The sequence below is a fragment of the Paramisgurnus dabryanus genome, chromosome 3, assembly GCF_030506205.2.
Source record: "Paramisgurnus dabryanus chromosome 3, PD_genome_1.1, whole genome shotgun sequence".
Lineage (NCBI taxonomy): Eukaryota > Metazoa > Chordata > Actinopteri > Cypriniformes > Cobitidae > Paramisgurnus > Paramisgurnus dabryanus.
In genome coordinates this window covers 7,419,680-7,439,178 of record NC_133339.1, presented here as the reverse complement: position 1 = coordinate 7,439,178, position 19,499 = coordinate 7,419,680, and the positions used below count along the sequence as shown (strand labels likewise).

The following is a 19,499-nucleotide window of genomic DNA, read 5'->3' as shown; positions in this document are numbered from 1 at the left end:
TGGTTGAATTTGATTTACACATTCAGAAGCATTTACCCCTGGACGCGTCCCGAAGTGTCACCGCAGTGACGCAGCGCGAGTTCCCTAGAAAGGGAACTGTAACAATGTATCTTAAAAGGTAACACAATGTAACCTTGCTCTCACTTGAAATGTGTCCCCACATTAAGTCCTTGAATTTGAGGGTATTAGACCTGGAAAGTCATTGAAAGGTCTTTGAATTTGAGGTTAACTAAGGTGTGGGAACCCTGGAAGTTCTACGGTTGACGTTACAGTTAGATTTTGCAGGTCCATACTGAAAAAAAAACACAAACTTACAGTATTTTTGTCTTGTTTTTAGTAGAAATATCTTCAAAAATTCTTAAATTAAGTCTAAGAAAATCTAAGAAAATAAGTCTAGTTTTTAGAGAAAAAATATACAATTTAAATGAATGTGTGCTTAAACAAGCAAAAATATCTGCCAATGGTGTGAGACAATTTTACTTAGATTAAGTGTTTAAGAAAAAAGTAAACTTATTTCAAGATTTTTTTTCTCACCCCATTGGCAGATAGTTTTGCTTGTTTAAGCTGACATTCACTTAAATTATATATTTATTGTCTAAAAACTAGTCTTATTTACTTAGATTATTTTGCTCATCAAGAAAATGCATCTTAATTTAAGAATTTTTAGATATTTCTACCCGAAAACAAGACAAAAAATACTTTGTAAGAAAATCATTTTTTGCAGTGCAGACTGCAGAAACGTCCATTAACAGTCTCTGAACAATTGATAATTCCTCAAATTCTTTATTTTCATCTGATACAGCCTCAAACATAAGGTCTGTTTACACACACACACACAGAGCTACTGAAGGAGCTGCTCTGACAAACAGCCAATCAGAGCAGAGCTCAACATCATTATTCATGACTCTTTCAAATAAAGTAATAATAGACCTTTTCATTCTAAAGGCAAATCCTAGGGTTGCAAATGGACATGTAAATCATTTATGCACTTAATAAAGCCACATACCTTATATGTAGATATCAGAAAACAGATGTAATAGTAAGACCATGACAAACATTAAAATTAATGAGTGAAATCACTGGAAAAAAGAGATTTTCAAGAAAAACTATTCTTAGTATTTTTGCCTGTTTTCAGTAAAAATATCAAAATATTCTTAAATTAAGATGCTTTTTCTTGATGAGCAAAGTGACATTTTAGTGATTTTTGCATAAAACAAGCAAAAAAATCTGCCAATGGGTTAACCCTTGTGGGTTGTTCCCATTCACTACCCTTTCGGGTTGTTCGTGGACAAAAAAGGCCACTGAATTTTACGGCTGTAAAAATTTATCAGTTTAAATTTTTTTTATTTTTATTCACAAATCTGTTAATCAACCTCAGTACTGAACAAACGTTTACAAAATGTCCATGATTTAACTCTTTAATTGACAAGTTCATAAGTGGTGTCGCTGATTTTGGGAAAAAAACACACAAATTGACTGATTTTCAATATAAAAAAGTGATTGTGGACTGGATTTTTTTACCCTTTTCACAGTCTTGGGCATAACAAAAATTGGTAAAAACATTGGCTTTGGTGCATTTTTAGTTTTTGTGCAGCATCGGTTTTTATTTTTTTCTCCTTAATTAGTTGTTTGTGGCCATTTTTGTCCCATTGACTTCCATTATAACCAAATCTTTTGATTGCAGAGCATTATTATCATGCATTCTATATTGGAAAAAGCATTTTAATTTAAGAATTTTTTGATTTTTTTTACTGAAAACAAGACAAAAATACTAAGAATTGCAGTGATCAAATTATGGTTCTCCTAATCTCATTTTTACACTATGAGACTTTAACCTGGATTTTACAGAAATTGTATTTGCACTAAAATATTTCTGCCATCATGTTCACGTGTAAATAGATGTGTTAGTGATGCTTGAGGGACCCATTTGCACATTATATTTACAGTGAGTGTGTATGAAAATATAATTGTCTGGTTTCTGTAACTGCAGACCGACATAAATCACCCGTATAATGTATTTTCATAATGTGTGTTTTCATCTCCAGAAGACCAATTTGAACATGTCAATTCATTTGTCTGGCCTTTCTGTGCGTCTGGCTGTCTGGTAGGGATCGGCTGCTGGTTTGACTGGGATAATGATTATCCCAAAGTCTCTCCTGTAGTTTTTCGGCGTCTCATCTTCGTTTTCCATCTACCATACGTTTATTCTCTTAATCCAAATTACAAGATACAGAATTCATGTAATGGGAGAATCATATTAAAGATGCCATATTTGTCCTTTTAGATATTACAGATATTAACCACAATTCAATGAGCCATAAAGTAAGCCGAAATATTAGAAACAAATCAGTTTTTATGATTCTTTACACAGCCCGCATGCATAATGATTTATAAGTCGATTGTTTTACAGCTTTTAGCTGTCGTCTCTTTTTTGTTCCAGGAAAGTTTGCACACGGTCTGTTTTGGTTTCTGAATTCACCCCTGTCATCTTTCTGACGATTTAGTTCAGATTCAGAGCCGTGCTTGGGAGGAGAACCGACAGCTGTTTGGAGACTCGATCGACGGCAGCAAGATGGTTTTAATCAGGGTGAAAAGAAAAGCAGCAGGCCTTAAAGGAAATGAAAGAATTAAATGGCTGCTTTGCGTTTTGTTGTTTCCAACTCTTTTCTTTTTTTGCTTTGTTCTCTTGGCACTGTTTCATTTCACCAAACGTTTACACAGGCAGAGATCAGCATTACTGAAAATGAAGCTTAGAAGCTGGTTCATCCTAATTAAAGCATATGGAGAAGGGCAATGGAAAATCCACTGGGAAAACATTTAGAAATGATGATTAGAAGAATGAAAGTGAACAAAAGAGAGATGATTTAGGAGCAGGTTTATGACAGAGTACAGCACAGGTTGAAAGGGATGGGAACTGCGGTGACCAGTGCAGACCAGAAACAAAATCCTTCATCCAAATGAGTCCAGATCAGATTCCGGATCTGTACGTCAGGAAACTCTGTAATCATAATCTTGATCAGGTTTATTACTGCTAGTGAACTCTCAATGAAAAGACTCATATTACAGTCAGAACAACAATTAACTGACCCATAAAACCAAGTTATACAGGGAAAGCATCAGGAAATCAGAAGCAAAGAGAGTTTGCAGACAAAAATGTTATTTCCATTTTATTTTCTAGTTCATTAACAAACCATCAGTGTGTCAGATCTAATAAAAAAATGATGTAAAAAAGGTTCCATTTCAGCAGCTGGGGTGCTGGAAAAATACCGTAAAATAACCGACAGAATAAATTACAGAAATTTTCCGTAATATAAAAATGCATTTTTTCCTGTAATTTACAGTAGGGTATAATGCAACAGCGAAAACGTCTTAATCTCATAGAAAAAATATAGCACAATTTGTATAACTGTATAACATTCAAAAAATCGTTCTCGATAAGAAGAGGGTTATTGGCTTAAAGGGATAGTTCAGCCCAGAATGAACATTTAGTCATTTATATGTTGTTACACCCCCATAAGACCTTTGTTAATCTTCAAGACACAAATTTAGATATTTTTGATGAAAGCCAAAGTCGCCAGAAAATCAACAGATATGCTAAATTAATTTTGATCAAAAACGCTTTAGAAATTCTGAGCCTCTCTGATTGGTGGATCTTGCAAGTTATAATATCTTTAATGCGAAACGCGACTGCTCTGCTTTTCTCAAAGCGCTTGGGTGCTCCCGTAGCGTCTGCCGTTGCTAAGCAACCTAAGCGTTGTGTGACGTTGTGCCGAGCACCCACCCGCAAAAAAAGAAATTGGCCCAAAAAGAACATCCTTAAAGGCGGGGTGAATGATTTTTGAAAAACACTTTGGAAAGGGGAGTCGGGCCAACTACCACAACACACTTGTAGCCAATCAGCAGTAAGAGGCGTGTCTACTAACTGAAATTGTTGCCTGGGTTGTGTATGTGTGAGGCGGGTCTTTTTAAAGAACGTCCAGATTCTATTGGGATAGGGTCATGTTTGTCTAGGTTATTTCAAATGTCATTATTGGCTTTCAGAGATCATGCACCCCGCCTTTAAAATAGTCCATGTGACTACAGTGGTTTAATCTTTTTTTCATGAAGTAGTGAGAATACTTTCTGTGTGAAAAACAAACAAAAGAATGACTTTATTCCACATTTTATTCTCTTCCATGCCAGTGTTCAATGCGTATTCATGGGAGCTATCACAATGCATGCGCGTGGTGCTGACAATGACCCATATGCATGAATTGACAGGCACCACCACATTTTTGTGCATGAGGAGTGCTTTATAAACACATTCAAGTGATTGGCGGAGGTGCAGTTGTGCGCCACAGACTAAGGGCCAAATTTACTAAAAGTGGCAAATTAGCGCAAGAGCGCATTTCCAAAATAGCGCCAATGGGAGTGGTGATATATGTGGGTTATTTACTAAAAAGCAAATTAAATAACACATGTGCAACAGCTGATTTTCATAATGACCAATGCAATCATCTAAGAGCAGCGCAAATAAGTTCAGGGTCGCAAATAAGCAGAGCTGATGCGGTAGTGTGGGGCGATATGCCCCATTTTGAGATCGTCCTATCGTGAGCCTGTGAGATCGGCGATTCATGATAGTATCGGGGGCCGGGCAGTAGTTTACTCATTTATTAAACTACTGCCCCACTACTTTAAATATGACAAGTCACTTGATTGGTGGACAAATTGAAGCAAGTGCAACACTGTCATGACCGCAACCTTCTTAAAACTGGTGCCAATAATCCAAGCACGTCATTAAGTCTTAAATTTCCTACGTGCCAGAGAGTGGGAAGAACAAACTTGCTGGCTTTAGCCCTCTGCGTGCCTAAAAAGGAAATGTCAGAGCCCTGCATATTACAAGTTCTGGTGCTAGGAGGAGTCCGTGCCACGCACATTCAGGTTCAAGCAAGAGTCCAAGACGCGAGCATTGAGTGAATGTGCATGCAAGAAGAAATCAGCGCGCATTACAATCTCTTTCACGCAAAGTAAAGCCCACAAAGCCTCTCATGCGAGAAAAAGCATGCAATGCAATGCCAATTCAAGCGCAAAATGATTTAAGACATGCTTTTCACCATAAACTCTTTCGCAGCCATTTACAAGATATCTCGTCAATCAAGAGAAAACGCTTCCCTGTCAATGACGAGATTTTCCGTCTGTCCGCAATACCGCTATTATCCACCAGGATAATAGCTTTCTGCAACTTTCTGCAACCTTCTGCAACTTTTTAAACCCGGAAGTATTGCCCTATGGCAAGCGGCTGCATGTCTGGGTCTGTTTTAAAGATCGCTCTGAATGGGATCTCTATGAAAAGTCCGTCACAAAAATGGAATTATCTCTGCTTTTTGCTCAAAATGTGGTGTTTTTGAAGAAACCTACCCAGATTCAAAAGCTGATTACAAAAGAACCACTGAAGGTAGGATGAAACGGGTTTTTTTTGTTTGAAAGCAGATGGTCTGTTCTTTCATTTGGTATATTTTATGTTTATATATTTAAAAAAGAACATTTTCTGGAAGGCATTAAACTTTGGTGAAAATCATGAAAAACGCTAGCGCTGGCTGGCAACTTTTTTTTTAAATGCTGGCGGTGAAAGAGTTAAGTAATGGGGCAAATACCAGTAATATCACACACGCAAACATTAGTAAATCGCATTGCGTGAATCATTTAAATACTCTTCTCCCATAAATGTTTCGTCAAATGGAAAGTCCTAGAAATTTATATGCAATTAGGTCAGTCACAAAAATAACTAGACTACACCTTTAGCGCTAATTATTCGCTGTGCGTCTTTAGTAAATCTCGACAGTCGATGGTTCACGCTGGCGCAAGCTGTTAGTTAATCTGGCCCCAAAACAACCCATCTAGGTATTAATTATGTCTACCCTATATGTGTACATGGTGCTCGACACAGAATCTCGCATACACGCATGTGTAGTGCTGATGCGGGAGGTTAAAGTTCAAATAGGCGTCTTAGAAAGAAAATTTTTTGAAACAAAGTCGTTTTTTTTGCACACAAAAAGCAATCTTGTCGCTTCATGAAACCAAGATTAAACCACTGCATTCACATGGACAATTTAACAATATTTTTACTGCCTTGAATGTGGTAGTTGGATTGCTCTCTAAAATAATAAAAATCAAAAATATCTTAACGAAGATGAACAAAGATCTTATGGGTGTGGTACGATGAAATTTTTATTCTGGGATTAACTATCCATTTAAATTTAATGATCCGCAACCGTTGCAGCTAAGTCAACTTCAATAGTTGAGTAAACTTCAATGGTCGTTTTCTCATGAATCCTAACCAGGGATCTGAAAATTGTTACTGTAGATGATCTGCAGAGTAGATGAAGACCTGAAGATGGAGGACGTTTAAAAGCTCAGCTCTGAATCTTTGACCGAGAGCCACGGTAGCATCGATGACAGATGCGAGTGGAAAAGCAATAAAAGGAGGAGATGGTTACACAGAGGGGAAAATATGAAGTTGCACTAAATTTTTGAGGCCTGATCTCTGCCATAAGCATATGAAGTGCAAAAAACGAATAAAGATTATTCCCATATGTGCTTGTAGACACCTGATAGTCTCCCGGTGGGTGGATATGTGACACAGCTGCGTTCTCCGTCTGGGCACAAAAGACGTCGACCGAGGCTTCAGGTTCGGCACGCCTTTGTTTTGATTGGGAGCGAACCTTCACATAAATCTGCTTTCCGACAGAAGCTGACTTTGAGGTTTGGGCTCCTCCTGACGTTTTGGTGTTATTTTTATCATCTCAGGTTCTCCTGGGTGTTTATTCCGAAGGTTTCTTTGACTCTATGGCTGATCGCGCTCACCTAGCGTATGATTCCTATAAGCTTGACGCTGTGTGCTGCACTTTGTTCCTCGGCTAAAGAAAACACACTGTGCTGATTCGGCTAATTTCTTGTGTGTGTGTTTCTCAAAGTCTGCTAGGACAGACAGAGGCCTAGGTGTTGTGGATGTTGGAGATGAACTTCAGGAGATGAAGGTCACGGCGTGTCAGGGGTCTGTTTACACTATCAGTGATTCAAAGCATCAAAGTGGCCCGGCGCAGGCGTTCGAAGGAAACCCGATCACCCCCTTGAGTTTATTCAACCACAATAAAGCGACATTCGGTATGAGACTGAATGCTTGCAACGTGTTCACATCTGTCACTCGATTTCTCTGTAGCTTCATTTATCTACATCGCCACTCGAACAATAGTTTGCTTTGAAAAGAAAACTAAGCCACTTCATTACAAATAAATTACCAGATTTTATCTTGACTGATTTATCGGTTTGTATGATGCTCACACACATGCGCGCTCCAGATGTGCTGCTTCATCTGCAGGCGCGTGAGTGGCAGCGAGCGCAGGCCTCACACCCTTCACATCAGCAAGTGTTTATTTGGTAATGAGAGCCAAACGGTATGATAAACAGATCTGGGATCAGACCTCCTTCCTTCATAACCACAGCTGCAGAAATACTCCCAGTGACATCATCACCGAAAACCTTCATCTGCTAAACATCTCTCCATGCGCACAGTTACACTTGCATTAGATTTATGTTGTTTCTAATGCCACGCAAAGTGGAAATATGTTTGTGATATCACCAATGTTATATTTTTGATTATGAATGAACGATTGCATCATTGAATATTTATGCAGACCCCAAGGTGTTAATGATGGAGTGTGATTGGTTGCTAGACCTTACATGTGTATTATTTTACGTAATTCAACAGTCAGGAGTCGATTTTTCAACTTGCACCATGGTTGTCATACTATATAGAAAATACCGTTACATGTGAGTATTGTGATATTCGCTAGACAATACTGTATCTATTCTCAAACAAAAATAAGCAATATTGATATTTAAAAAATAAAAATCATACAAAATTAACGCCAGTTGTTTTATTTGGAGGTTATATCCTGACCACTAGATACTTACATAGGGGCGCGCCCCACATTTTTTTTTGCTAAGGTTTGCATGGTGGTGTGTTCTTAGTGACCGCTTTCCTAAAATTGTATTCTGTTATATCACCGTGTGTTACAGTATCGCAACATTGAATTGCAATGCATGTATTGTGAATATGTAACGTTTTGCGAGATCATTACACAGCACTAATACTTTATGTAAGTGTCGGTCTGTTTATGTAAGTGTAGCTAAATTGCTAAAGCATTGCATTAACAGTGCAAAAGTCAAAAAGTCAAGCGGCTCGTGCGTTTTTTGTGTTTTTTGCATCGTCATTAATAACTCAACTCGATCGCTAGCTAAACGAATCGCTTTAAGCTAAACATCTTCACACTTTATTTACACGGCATTATCATTCCTCTTGTGTTTGTGTTTCCAATCATGGTCTCATTCGCCTTTGTGGTTTTTTGCACCGAGTCGTTTCGTTTGGCAAGGGGAGGTGGAGAAGAAGCAGGAATGAGATCCAGAAGTTCGATGGATGATGGATTTGATGTCATGGAGCGTGAGTCAGGCCCATATACAATCCTCCAGCGACGGATCGGAATTTATTCCTTTCCTGAGCGCTCGGTGCCAGCAGTTTATTCGGAACGGGTCTTTGCCAGCGTTTGTATTGTGAGCGATGTGTGCTGCTTCTCACGGGCGGGTCATACAGAGGCCTGGCCAAGGCAAAAGGACAAAGGAAAATAAGGGGAAGCTGAGAGACAAAGGTTGGAAGTTCAGAGAGGATCTGATTGATGTGTATGTTCTCAGACTACTTTCGGAGAACCATCTGCAGAGTGAAAAGGCTTGCCTGACTCATCTGTTGTTTTCATTAAATGCTCTTCTCGCTTTCTTTCCCTTTGATTTGATGCTATTATTCCAGGCAGGTGTTGGCCGTGCCCAATACATAACCTGCAAAGTGTCCCATTGTTACCAATGCTTGACTCTTTCATTTTACAAAGATGTGCAAACTTTTTTTATCGTAGGGTTGAAACATTTGGTCCTCTTCCAGCGAACGTATTTCTTCCTGGATGAGAACCAAAGACATCCATACCTCCTAGATGAGGTCCGATAGGGCGTGATATGACCCCAGATCTACATGTCCCATGAGGGATATATATTCAGAGATGTCCTTACAGAGAGTGGTTTTATGCTCTGGGCGTGTGTAGATTTGATAGATGCCTCATCGCTGGCCGACTGTAAACTCCAGACCACATTCATATAGAGGTGGAAAAACTTTGGGTGTTTTTATACTGTTTGGGAGTTTAACTGCTGGTTTGTGCAGAAACTGTTTTGGGAATTTCGTTGTGTGCAAGTGAACCATTATCGATGTTGTATTGTTCAATGTTGCTTGTGTCCATAGAAATAAACTTTAGCGGGTGGTTTGCATTCATCTCTTCTGTTGCATCCATTGCATACTGATGCAAGAAAAGATATTGAATGTAACAAGATTGAGCACTGCTATTACTACGAATAGGGGACAATGCAATGCTCAATATGGCCGCTGTGACAATGGAGGTCCTGCCTAACAACTGATGATTTTCTTGGGGAGTGGCTCTATAAAGAGTCGCGTTAGATGTTTGCCGACCTATACACATGTGACAACCCCAAAAAAGTGTTTTTAGCGCAATTTGAGTTTAAAGGGACACTTCACTTTTTTGAAAATATGTGATTCTTACCGTTTTAGAATCCATTCAGGTGGTCTCGGGGTCTGGGGCTAGCACTTTTAGCATAGCTTAGCAAAATCCATTGAATCTGATTAGACCATTAGCATCGCGCTAAAAATAATGAAAGGGTTTCAATATTTTTTCTATTTAAAACTTGACTCTTCTGTAGTTACATTGTATACTAAGACCAACAGAAAATTAAAAGTTGTGATTTTCTAGGCAGATATGGCTAGGAACTCTCAAACTGGCGTAATAATCAAGGACTTTGCTGCCGTAACATGGCTGCAGGAGACACAATGATATTACGTAGCACCTAAAAATAGTCCCCTTGGTAACTTTCAATAGCAGGGGATTATTTTCGGGCACTGTGTAATATTATTGCAATATTTCCTGTCAGTCTTAGGGGCTGGACACACCAAAACTTTTAAACCCGGCTGTTTTTCAGATGAGCGCTTTGGTAGCTGTGATACTTCATCTGTGAGCTGGTTTGTTGTTGTGGTAATGTCCCGCCCCTCCTCCACTGTAATTGGACGGCTGTGTGAGAACTGACATTGACGAGTGGAGCTTCTCCCTCAAAGTTGAATATTTTTGAACTCTTGGCGCTCATCACTGAGCACGAAAACCCCGAGCGCCGGTTTACAGCGCTGAAAAAAAACACTAGCTGTTTGCTTATTTGAAAAACGGCAGGTTTCCATTGGAATCAATTGAAAACATGCGCCGGCCGCAGGCGTAAAAGCTTTGGTGTGTCCAGCCCCTTATGCTGCGTTCACACCACGCGCGGTAGTGGTGGAAAAAACACGTTAGTTGGACAGTTGAACATTTGAGTTTAGTTGGACGGTTGAACATTTGAGTTTACTCGCTTCATTCGCACGTGAAAGCTGCGGATAAAATTGTAGTAATTCGAGACATTCACGCGAAAATTCACGTCATGGGAGGGGCTTCCGCTCACTTCCTGTAATCACGTCACTACTATAGCCAGGTCCTGATTGGTTAACGCGGCGCGGAAATCTGACGAAGTTCAGATTTTTCAAATAGCGCGTTTCCCGCAGCAACGCTCAATTTTTGTGCCATTCATGCCGCAGAATGCCTAATTGCGTCTTTGCATTGACTTAACATGTAAATCACTCGTGCTTGCTGCCTCTACCGCGTCTGGTGTGAACCCTACATTAGTAAACGATGTAACTACAGAAGCGTCAAGTTTTAAATAGGAAAAATATCAAAACTCACTTTGGTCATTTTTAGCTTGATGCTAATGGTCTAATCAGATTCAATGGATTATGCTAAGCTAGTCCAAAACGGTAAAAATCAAATCATTTAACTCTAGGGGAGCTGGAAAAAGAGCATATTTAAAAAAAGTGAAGGGTCCCTTTAACAAACAAATGTTATGGTTGACTAGCAAAAAAATCTAAGATTTGGCCGAACCCGAACCCCGTCAAAAAACCCAGTATTCGGCCGAATCCTGGATTCGGTGTATAAAATATATATTCACAGTCCGCTGAGACTCCACTCACTTCCTGTAATCACGTCACTACTACAGCAAGGTCCTGATTGATTAACGCGGTGCGTAAATCTGCCGAAGTTCATATTTTTCAACTTGCGCGTTTCCCGCAGCAACGCTCAATTTGCGCCATTTGCGACGCAGGATGCCTAATCACGTCTCTGCATTGACTTAACATGTAAATCACTCGCTCTTGCCGCCTCTACCGCATCTGGTGTGAACACTGCATTAGTAAACGATGTTACTACAGAAGCGTCAAGTTTTAAATAGGAAAAATATTAAAACTCAATTTGGTCATTTTTAACTTGATGCTAATGGTCTAATCAGATTCAATGGATTATGCTAAGCTATGCTAATAGTGGTACAACCAGACCCGGAGAACAGATGAACAGAGTCCAAAACGGTAAAAATCAAATCATTTAACTCTAGGGGAGCTGAGATGGGGAACAAATTTTATGGTTGACTAGCGAAAAAAATCTAAGATTCGGCCGAACCCGAACCCCGTCAAAAAGCCCAGTATTCGGCCGAATCCGAATCCTGGATTCGGTGCATAAAATATATATTCACAGTCCGCTGAGACTCTGCTCACTTCCTGTAATCACGTCACTACTACAGCAAGGTCCTGATTGATTAACGCAGTGCGTTAATCTGCCAAAGTTCATATTTTTCAACTTGTGCGTTTCCCGCAGCAACACTAATCAGATTCAATGGATTATGCTAAGCTATGCTAATAGTGGTACAACCAGACCCAGAGATCAAAACGGTAAAAATCTAATCATTTAACTCTAGGGGAGCTGGAAAATGAGCATATTTAAAAAAAAAGTGAAGGGTCCCTTTAAGAAACAAATGTTATGGCACAGTTGATGTCAGGTTTTATTGTTGGTCATAAACATGTTGTTTAATTGTTATTCTAGCACATGATTTTAGAGATATCTGTCCTTTTCCATTCAAGCAGATTCTTGCATGGCTGAAATAAAATTGCAAACATGGCCACCTATTTGGTGCAATTTTTCTAAAGGGACTTTGGATGGAAGTGATGTTCTTGTTTGTTTTGGTTTTGGTGTGAAAATGAGACTACTAAAATCTGGGCATGTAGCCCGTCTCTGTATAGAGTAACAGCAGAAGATCTGTTATTGTCTTCAGGTTTTTTCAAACTGTGTTTGCAAGATTTAGCATTGGAAATTCAGGCCAGGTTTGAGAAAAGCTGGAGGGAATAATATTTATGTGAATGTGTGTGGCTTGAATCCTACAAAGAAAAGGAGATAAGAAGTCAAAATTGCACACCCAAAATCTCTCAACGCCAATTGCAATCAGATCACTCTCTGATCAACCCATCTGACAATGATTTGATGTTTTTAAAGAAATAAGTCAACTACCTTGTCTGACTTTATTACAAAAATTTTATGTTGCTGAATTAGTTTCAATGTATTTAATTGAGAAAAAATGACTGCTTAGTTAATGCGTAGCACTATGGTAGACAGTAAAATAAGTCCAGCTTAAGTCCACTGACAGTATTCGAGTATGTTGTTTTAACCACAAAAACTAAAACTTGTATCTTTGTTTGTAAAAGCACAATTCAGCCAGAAGTGCATTGTTGTACGCTCTCTCCACTTAGACTGTGGTTTAGTGGTTTATTGACTTTCCCATCTAGTTTGTTTCTGAATACAGACTGACTACAGTTCACCTGTGCCCACAGCGGCTCTGTTCAGATGAGATGTTTGTTGTGGGTACAGGCCGGTTTTGTGATAAATGAGCAGCTGTGCGGTGACTGAGATGAAGCATGCAACATCAGAATGGATGGGATTTTAGTTCCAGGAGTTTCTTTGTTATCTGTTTTCTTTACTCTTTGTTCCTGGTCAGCATTGATGTGCTACTGTATGTGACTGCAAGCATGCTGTTTCTCCAACTTTAGACATATGCACGCTTTACATAGAGAATGCTCTATTCATTAATTATGTATTTTAAAATACAGCAAAATTGCAGAAGACTTATCTGGATATTGGTAATTTTGGGAAGTGGATGTATTTATTAGGGATGCCCGAATCCAGATATTTTGGGTTCGGCCGAATACCGAATCCACTGATTCGACTGAATCCGAAGAATCGACTGAATCCGAATACCGAATCCTACTCACATCCTTATTCCATTAACACAGTAAAACACATTAATGAAGTAAACAATGTCCACAGCAGTGTATTTTTCATTTTATTTGATTTTAACTGTAAAAAAAAAAAAGGATAGGCAACATTATGCCAGGATGACAAATGGGAAAAACTATTTTGACAATTACCATAAGCCTATGCATAATGAAAGTGATGCGGTGCAATGCGCTAGTTTTTTCCATGTGCATCCACGAAATATGAACCGCCCCTAAGGCTCACCGGAAAAAAAAAAACGCTTATTTTGTCAGCACCCGATGTGTGTAATCGAAGGCCGCGTGGCGTTGACTAGCGTAGCGCAGGCCTAGGGTTTTGTTCGGTGGAAAAAATCTAAGATTCGGCCGAACCCCATCAAAAAGCTTCGGTGCATAAAATATATATTCACAATAATTTAATGTACATTTATTGCACATTTCAAAATAAAATCTAAAGATGTAAATACAAATAAATTATGTGTACACAGATAAACCTTCATTTCCTTTAGAAATGTCTTCATGAAATACGCATATCAGATGGAGTCAAAGATTTTTTAAACAGCGTTGTATCCGTGCTAGCAATTATGGCATCGTTGTTTCAAAGCCCTGTGATGATGTCCGGGTAATAAGCTATTTGTCAGTCAATAGATGTCATCACAGGTCTGCTCTGATGTCCTGTATCTCTCACAGCATCTTTAAAGGACAGGAAGACTTTTGTCAATCATTCAGGTCATCCTACTGCACCTCTGCTTTCAACATCCACCATTAACTCGACTCTTCATTTGTAATTTCTTCAAAGCTCCTTGTTGAGCCCTACTGACTTCATGAGACTTCTGTGAATAAAATAATGTATCAATCATTGTTTTTTTGTTTGTTTTGTTTGTCTTTTTCCTGCAGTGCGTTCAAGGACTTCAGGGTAACAAAGACTCTCGCATCCTTTGGGTCAAAGATGACCACTTGATCACCACTGGCTTTAACCAGGTAGTTTTCTACACTTGTATATATGATGTAGTTATGTTAAAATGATCTAGGAGTAACGTGTGTGTTTATATGCAGGTACGTCAGCAGGAAGTGAGACTGTGGGACAGCAGGAAGTTAAACTCATCTCTCAGCTCCGTGTCTTTGGCCACCTCCAATGCGTAAGTCAAAATGTTGAACATACTTTATGTGCTTTACATTTAACAGACATTGTTTTGTCTCCTGCTTGATGTTTGTTTTCATGACAGATTTCATAAAAGGTGCTACGGTACCTTTTTAAAGGGTCCTAATATGTAAAATTTTTAGGTACCAGTATGCACCCTTTTAGGTACAAAGGTGGACTTTTTGAAAGATACCACACCAGTGACAACTTTTGTAAAAAAAAATGTCTTGGCTGTTTTAAAACTATCGGCTGATAGCGTTTATGTGAAATTCTGCTTTTGTGAACCGATACCTATTTTTTACCGATATATCAGTGCATCTCTTTTGTCTCTTTATTTTTAGTATTATATCTGTTTACCAAACCATAGTAATCTTTTTTTGTGAAATATCATGCTCGAAATGTGTAATCGTGCTGTTAAAATGAATACCTTTTGATTTAATATTTATATAACCAATATGTGTCCAAAATATATTTTTAGACCACTGTACATATTTAATGATAATTATCCTTCAATTTTCCCATATGGCAAAAATATATTTTCAAAAATTATTTTAAATATATTTTCAAATATAATTTTAAATATATTTTCAAAAATAATTTTACATATATTTTCAAATATAATTTTAAATATATTTTCAAATATAATTTTAAATATATTTAAAAATATAATTTTAAATATATTTAAAAATATAATTTTAAATATATTTAAAAATATAATTTTAAATATATTTAAAAATATAATTTTAAATATATTAAAAAATATAAAAAAATGGCCAAAAATATATGTACTGAAATGTATTTACAAAAATGTATTTTCACCAAAATATTTTTTGTATATTTTTAAATATATTTTCAAAATAAATATATTTTAAAGCATTTATATTCACGTCACATTGGAAGAAAAACTTTGTATGTTACAAACTTGAAATTAAACTATATATAATATATAAAAATATATAATATTTTTTATAATATTTAAAAATATTTAGTATTATAATTTTATATTTTATACATAATTATACATTTTAAACGTCATGCATTTTATACAAACTTTTATATTTTGGACAGTAAAATATTTTTTTTCCATATGGGTTGTAAAATTAGAAATGTATTAGTTACCCCTGAAATACATTTTGAAATATATTTTAAAGAGCACCTATTTCATTGCTAAAAACAATGTTTTTTTTGTGTATTTGGTATAATACAGTGTGTTCGCGTGGTTTATGGTTAAAAAACATTATTTTTCACATACTGTACATTTTTGTAGCTCCAGATTTCAATCTCTTCTTGAAACGCACAGATTTGAAAAGCTCATCGATTTGAAAAGCTCTGTGTCCCTAATTGACCAGCTGATCTGTACCTTGTGATTGGCCTGAATAGCTCTGACATCAGCAGGAAGTGTGACGCCCCTTACCATGTTTGAAAGATTCGCTCACAATGCAATGCTGATAGGAGTTAACATACAAGCTTTGAGTCAAAGCGGGAGGAATTATGATAATGTCGGTCTTGTCTACGTCACCAAGTTAGTGTTTGTTGTAGTCCAAGAAAAGAGATTTACGTTGGAGACGATAACTCGCGTCATTGTTTACTTTGGGGTTTATACCTTTTGCATATCGTTAACATGTACTAATACATACTTACACCCTTTAGAAAATGTAAAATCGTGAATTGGACCATTGGTGCTCTTTAAAATATGAAGATTAAAACTAAATATATTTTCAAAATAGGATATATTCAAAACACATTTTTGGCCAAAGAAATATTTTTTTGTAGTTTGGATTGGCTTTAAAGCAACACTATGTAGTATTTTTGCCTTTAAATAATGTCTCTAAAATTGCTGCAACCTGAGCAACCTCCTAGCTGCTACAAGCACACTCTGAAAGTGGCGGTGGAGGGTAGAGCACACAGCCCCGCCCCTCCACCTGCCTGCAGAAGAGTGTCTGATACCAGGCACTGTTGCGCTTTTCAACCACATGGGGGAGCTGTAAGTCATTTTTACATGGAAACTACATAGTGTTGCTTTAAGAATCCTGGGTATCGTTTAAAACACACACATGTGTGGTGTAAAGTAGCTTCTGTGTCATCTCAGGCCTCAGGTTTATTTTTTGAGCTGTGGCAGAACTTTTGGCTTGGTTTTGATGGCACAGGTCCAGTCCGGGCAGGCGGACGGGCAGCTGAGCTCTTACTGCAGTAAGAGATCCACTGACAGCCCTGTTTACAGTAGGAGCCCTGCGGTACCCAAGGCCTGTGAAATGAAATGCTGTGTTTACACGGCTCTGTTGTGGCACTGGTATAGCAGCACAGTTGTGTTTATTCTTCTCTGGACGGCTGGCCGGCGTGTGCTGCGGTCTAGAGTTTTGGGTTCAGATGTAAAGGTGTGCAGGGAGCGATTGGAGAGGTGCTTATAGGAAACCAAAAGTTATTTTTTATTTCCTGGTTTAATGCATCCTCTTGCATTTTTAAAGTTTGGTTTAAACCCACCACTTTTTCCAGTGGTGAGCGCTGAATAACTGCCCCTCTGTGTGGAGGCAAAATCCCCCTCATAAAGAATCAACATAATACTGTGTGCTATTGTAGCAAGCATTTGATTTTGAACGCCTTGAGTATTTCACATGATCACAGTATAACGTGTTTTACAAGGCCATACTATGTCGCCGTTGACTTTATGTATTTGCCCGAAGTGAAAGATGTGTGGTGAGCCGTGACAGAATTGAGTTAACCCAAGCTTAACTAATGCTAATGAGCACAAGGTCATCTCAGAAGGACTTGAGGTATTTTCTGCAATATGGAGAGTTTTGTGTGTTTTAGGGTTGAAATGCAGCTCATCTGGTGTCAAGCTGTCCAATACTACTACGACTTTCTCATGTTTGTGCTAACATAGACAGTAGTAAAACAAATATTTAAATAATTAACCCCAACCACAGACACAAATACATGTGTTGTAGTGATGCACGGGTCAAGGTTTCTTTCCAACCCGCAGGTCCCACTTGAAATGAAATTATCACCACTGTATCTATTTTTACAACACGTCTGCACCCGCAACCATTAAATTGACATAATTGACATTGTAATCTAAGTTAAAACATGCTTTATTTCAGCCTAAAAGTGCTTGGGAACAGCCATTAGATTACATCGCCCTCTAAACTTGCAATAACATAACTTATGAACCATAGAAACTAGCATGGTCATATTAATAACAAGATAGGATAATGATTAACATTTTCAACATTTGCAAAGCAGTGTTTCTGAGAACCGTTCCTTAACAACCTTAATTTGTCCCTCACCTCATCCTACATCTTCATTTTTATTTCTCCATGTGTTTTGTTGTTGTGGTTGGTGGCGGGTGCTGCTTAGCATTTTCGTGATGTGAGGCCAAAGGTTTGGGGACATTACGCAAATTACGTTGCTACGTATGCCTAGGTGTTGTATCTTTATCAAAGAAGCATAATAATAAAATATGAAAATGTATATTCCCAAATTAGGGCTGTGACGATTAATCGTGCAAATGCGCTTTTTCTCAATTAATTAATTTGAATGAATTACGGTGAAATCCCAGCACATCCCAAAGCCAGGGGGCGCTCTCGTGCAGAAAAACTCCCTTTGTGCCACAGAAGAAGTACCATTATACCACTATAAACACTATAACCGCTCCGCAAATGAAGTGAGATTTTTGTTACCTGCCACCACCCGACCTGCAGGTTGCCCGCGGGTTATAAGACGACCCGCGCATCACTACTGTGTTGGATAGTAATATGTATATGTATACTTTATAGATTTTAGCCTTTATAGATTTTCCTCAACAATGTATGTCTAAACTTCTGCATTTACCCATCCCTGTAAGTAGTGACACATCCACTGTAATTCGTCAAGACAAAAAGCAGTGGGCAGCCATTGATGGAGCACATGGGTCCCTTAAAATGGTCTCTTAAAATTCAAATATCAAACAAAGTAAAAATCTTTCTGCCGGCTGGATTATGTTATTTTTATAGTAGATTCGTGCCGCAGAGAAGGGCAGTTTGAGCCCCTGGACTAAAGAGTAAAACGATTGGTATCTATCGGTATCTGTAAATGTCATTTTAGGTAACTGAATATCCGTATTGGCACAGAAATGTTCTATTGGTGCATCCCTAATTTTGATGTTACTGTAGATCTGTATGTATCAAACACCTGTACTACCGTGAATAGAATGAAGCCTGGTGGTTTCTATTTTTTGTGATTACCGGATCGAAGTTCCTTCTCTCTGCATTTAATTGCCTTACTGGTTGCTGGCCAGGACAAACAGGAATCAGGAATCAAATTGGGGGGAAAATGTGATCATCACTTCCCCTCGCTTGCAAGAAAAAATGGGTCTTTTTGGAGATCAGCCATTGTCTGGAATCTAAAAATATGAACAGTAACAGGCCAAGAGAGATAATGCTTCCTCAATCCAGATCTTAATCACGGCGTCTGGCACGACAAACTCAATCCATCTCAATGCATTACTGCTTGAGTACCAGCTGGTCTATCCCCCTATTATGACTGAGACGTAATCTCAAGGCTATTTTGTTTTATTGAGACGGTATATTGTTAAAAACGTCTTATGGATAAGCAAGTATCATCTGAGTGATGACTCACTTTAATAAACAGCTTCCTGTGTGTGTCTCCTGTTTACGTTTAGATAAAGTAATTGAACGGTGATTTTTATATAACAATGAGTTCAGATAAGCATTAACTAAGGAAAACGGCTTTGTGTAAATGCTCTCCTGTTGTATTTAATATCAGGAATTACTCAGTTGTTTGTTTTGTTTATTAACAATTTAATGGCTCATGCCTGTTTTGCGTTGTAATTTATTTTGTGGTTGATCTGTTGAGCTGAAGGAAAAATTGGATAATTGTGAAGTTTGGGCATACATCAGAAGCGGATGAATCTTTAGGAAAATCCTGGATGCAAGTCAAACTAAAAGTAAAAATGGTCCCTAGCTGTCACTGGGGCAGTACCCTTTCAAAAACGCCTTAATATGTACCATTTAGGTGCAAAGATATACCAATATGTACTAATATGTACTTTTGAAAAGGGTACCGCCCCAGTGACAGCTAGTGACCATTTTTAACCATATTTTTTTG

At 38.1% G+C, this 19,499-nt stretch overlaps 1 protein-coding gene across 1 annotated transcript in view; it reads left to right on the top strand.

The window, feature by feature from the left end:
• The window catches only part of coro7 (coronin 7), a 192,673-nt gene that overhangs the window by 70,027 nt on the left and 103,147 nt on the right, over positions 1-19,499 (top strand). Inside the window, exons 8-9 of the mRNA XM_065253134.2 lie at positions 14,153-14,236; positions 14,312-14,394. Of these exons, the coding sequence (XP_065109206.1) occupies positions 14,153-14,236; positions 14,312-14,394 (167 nt within the window). The remainder of the gene's footprint in view (positions 1-14,152; positions 14,237-14,311; positions 14,395-19,499) is intronic.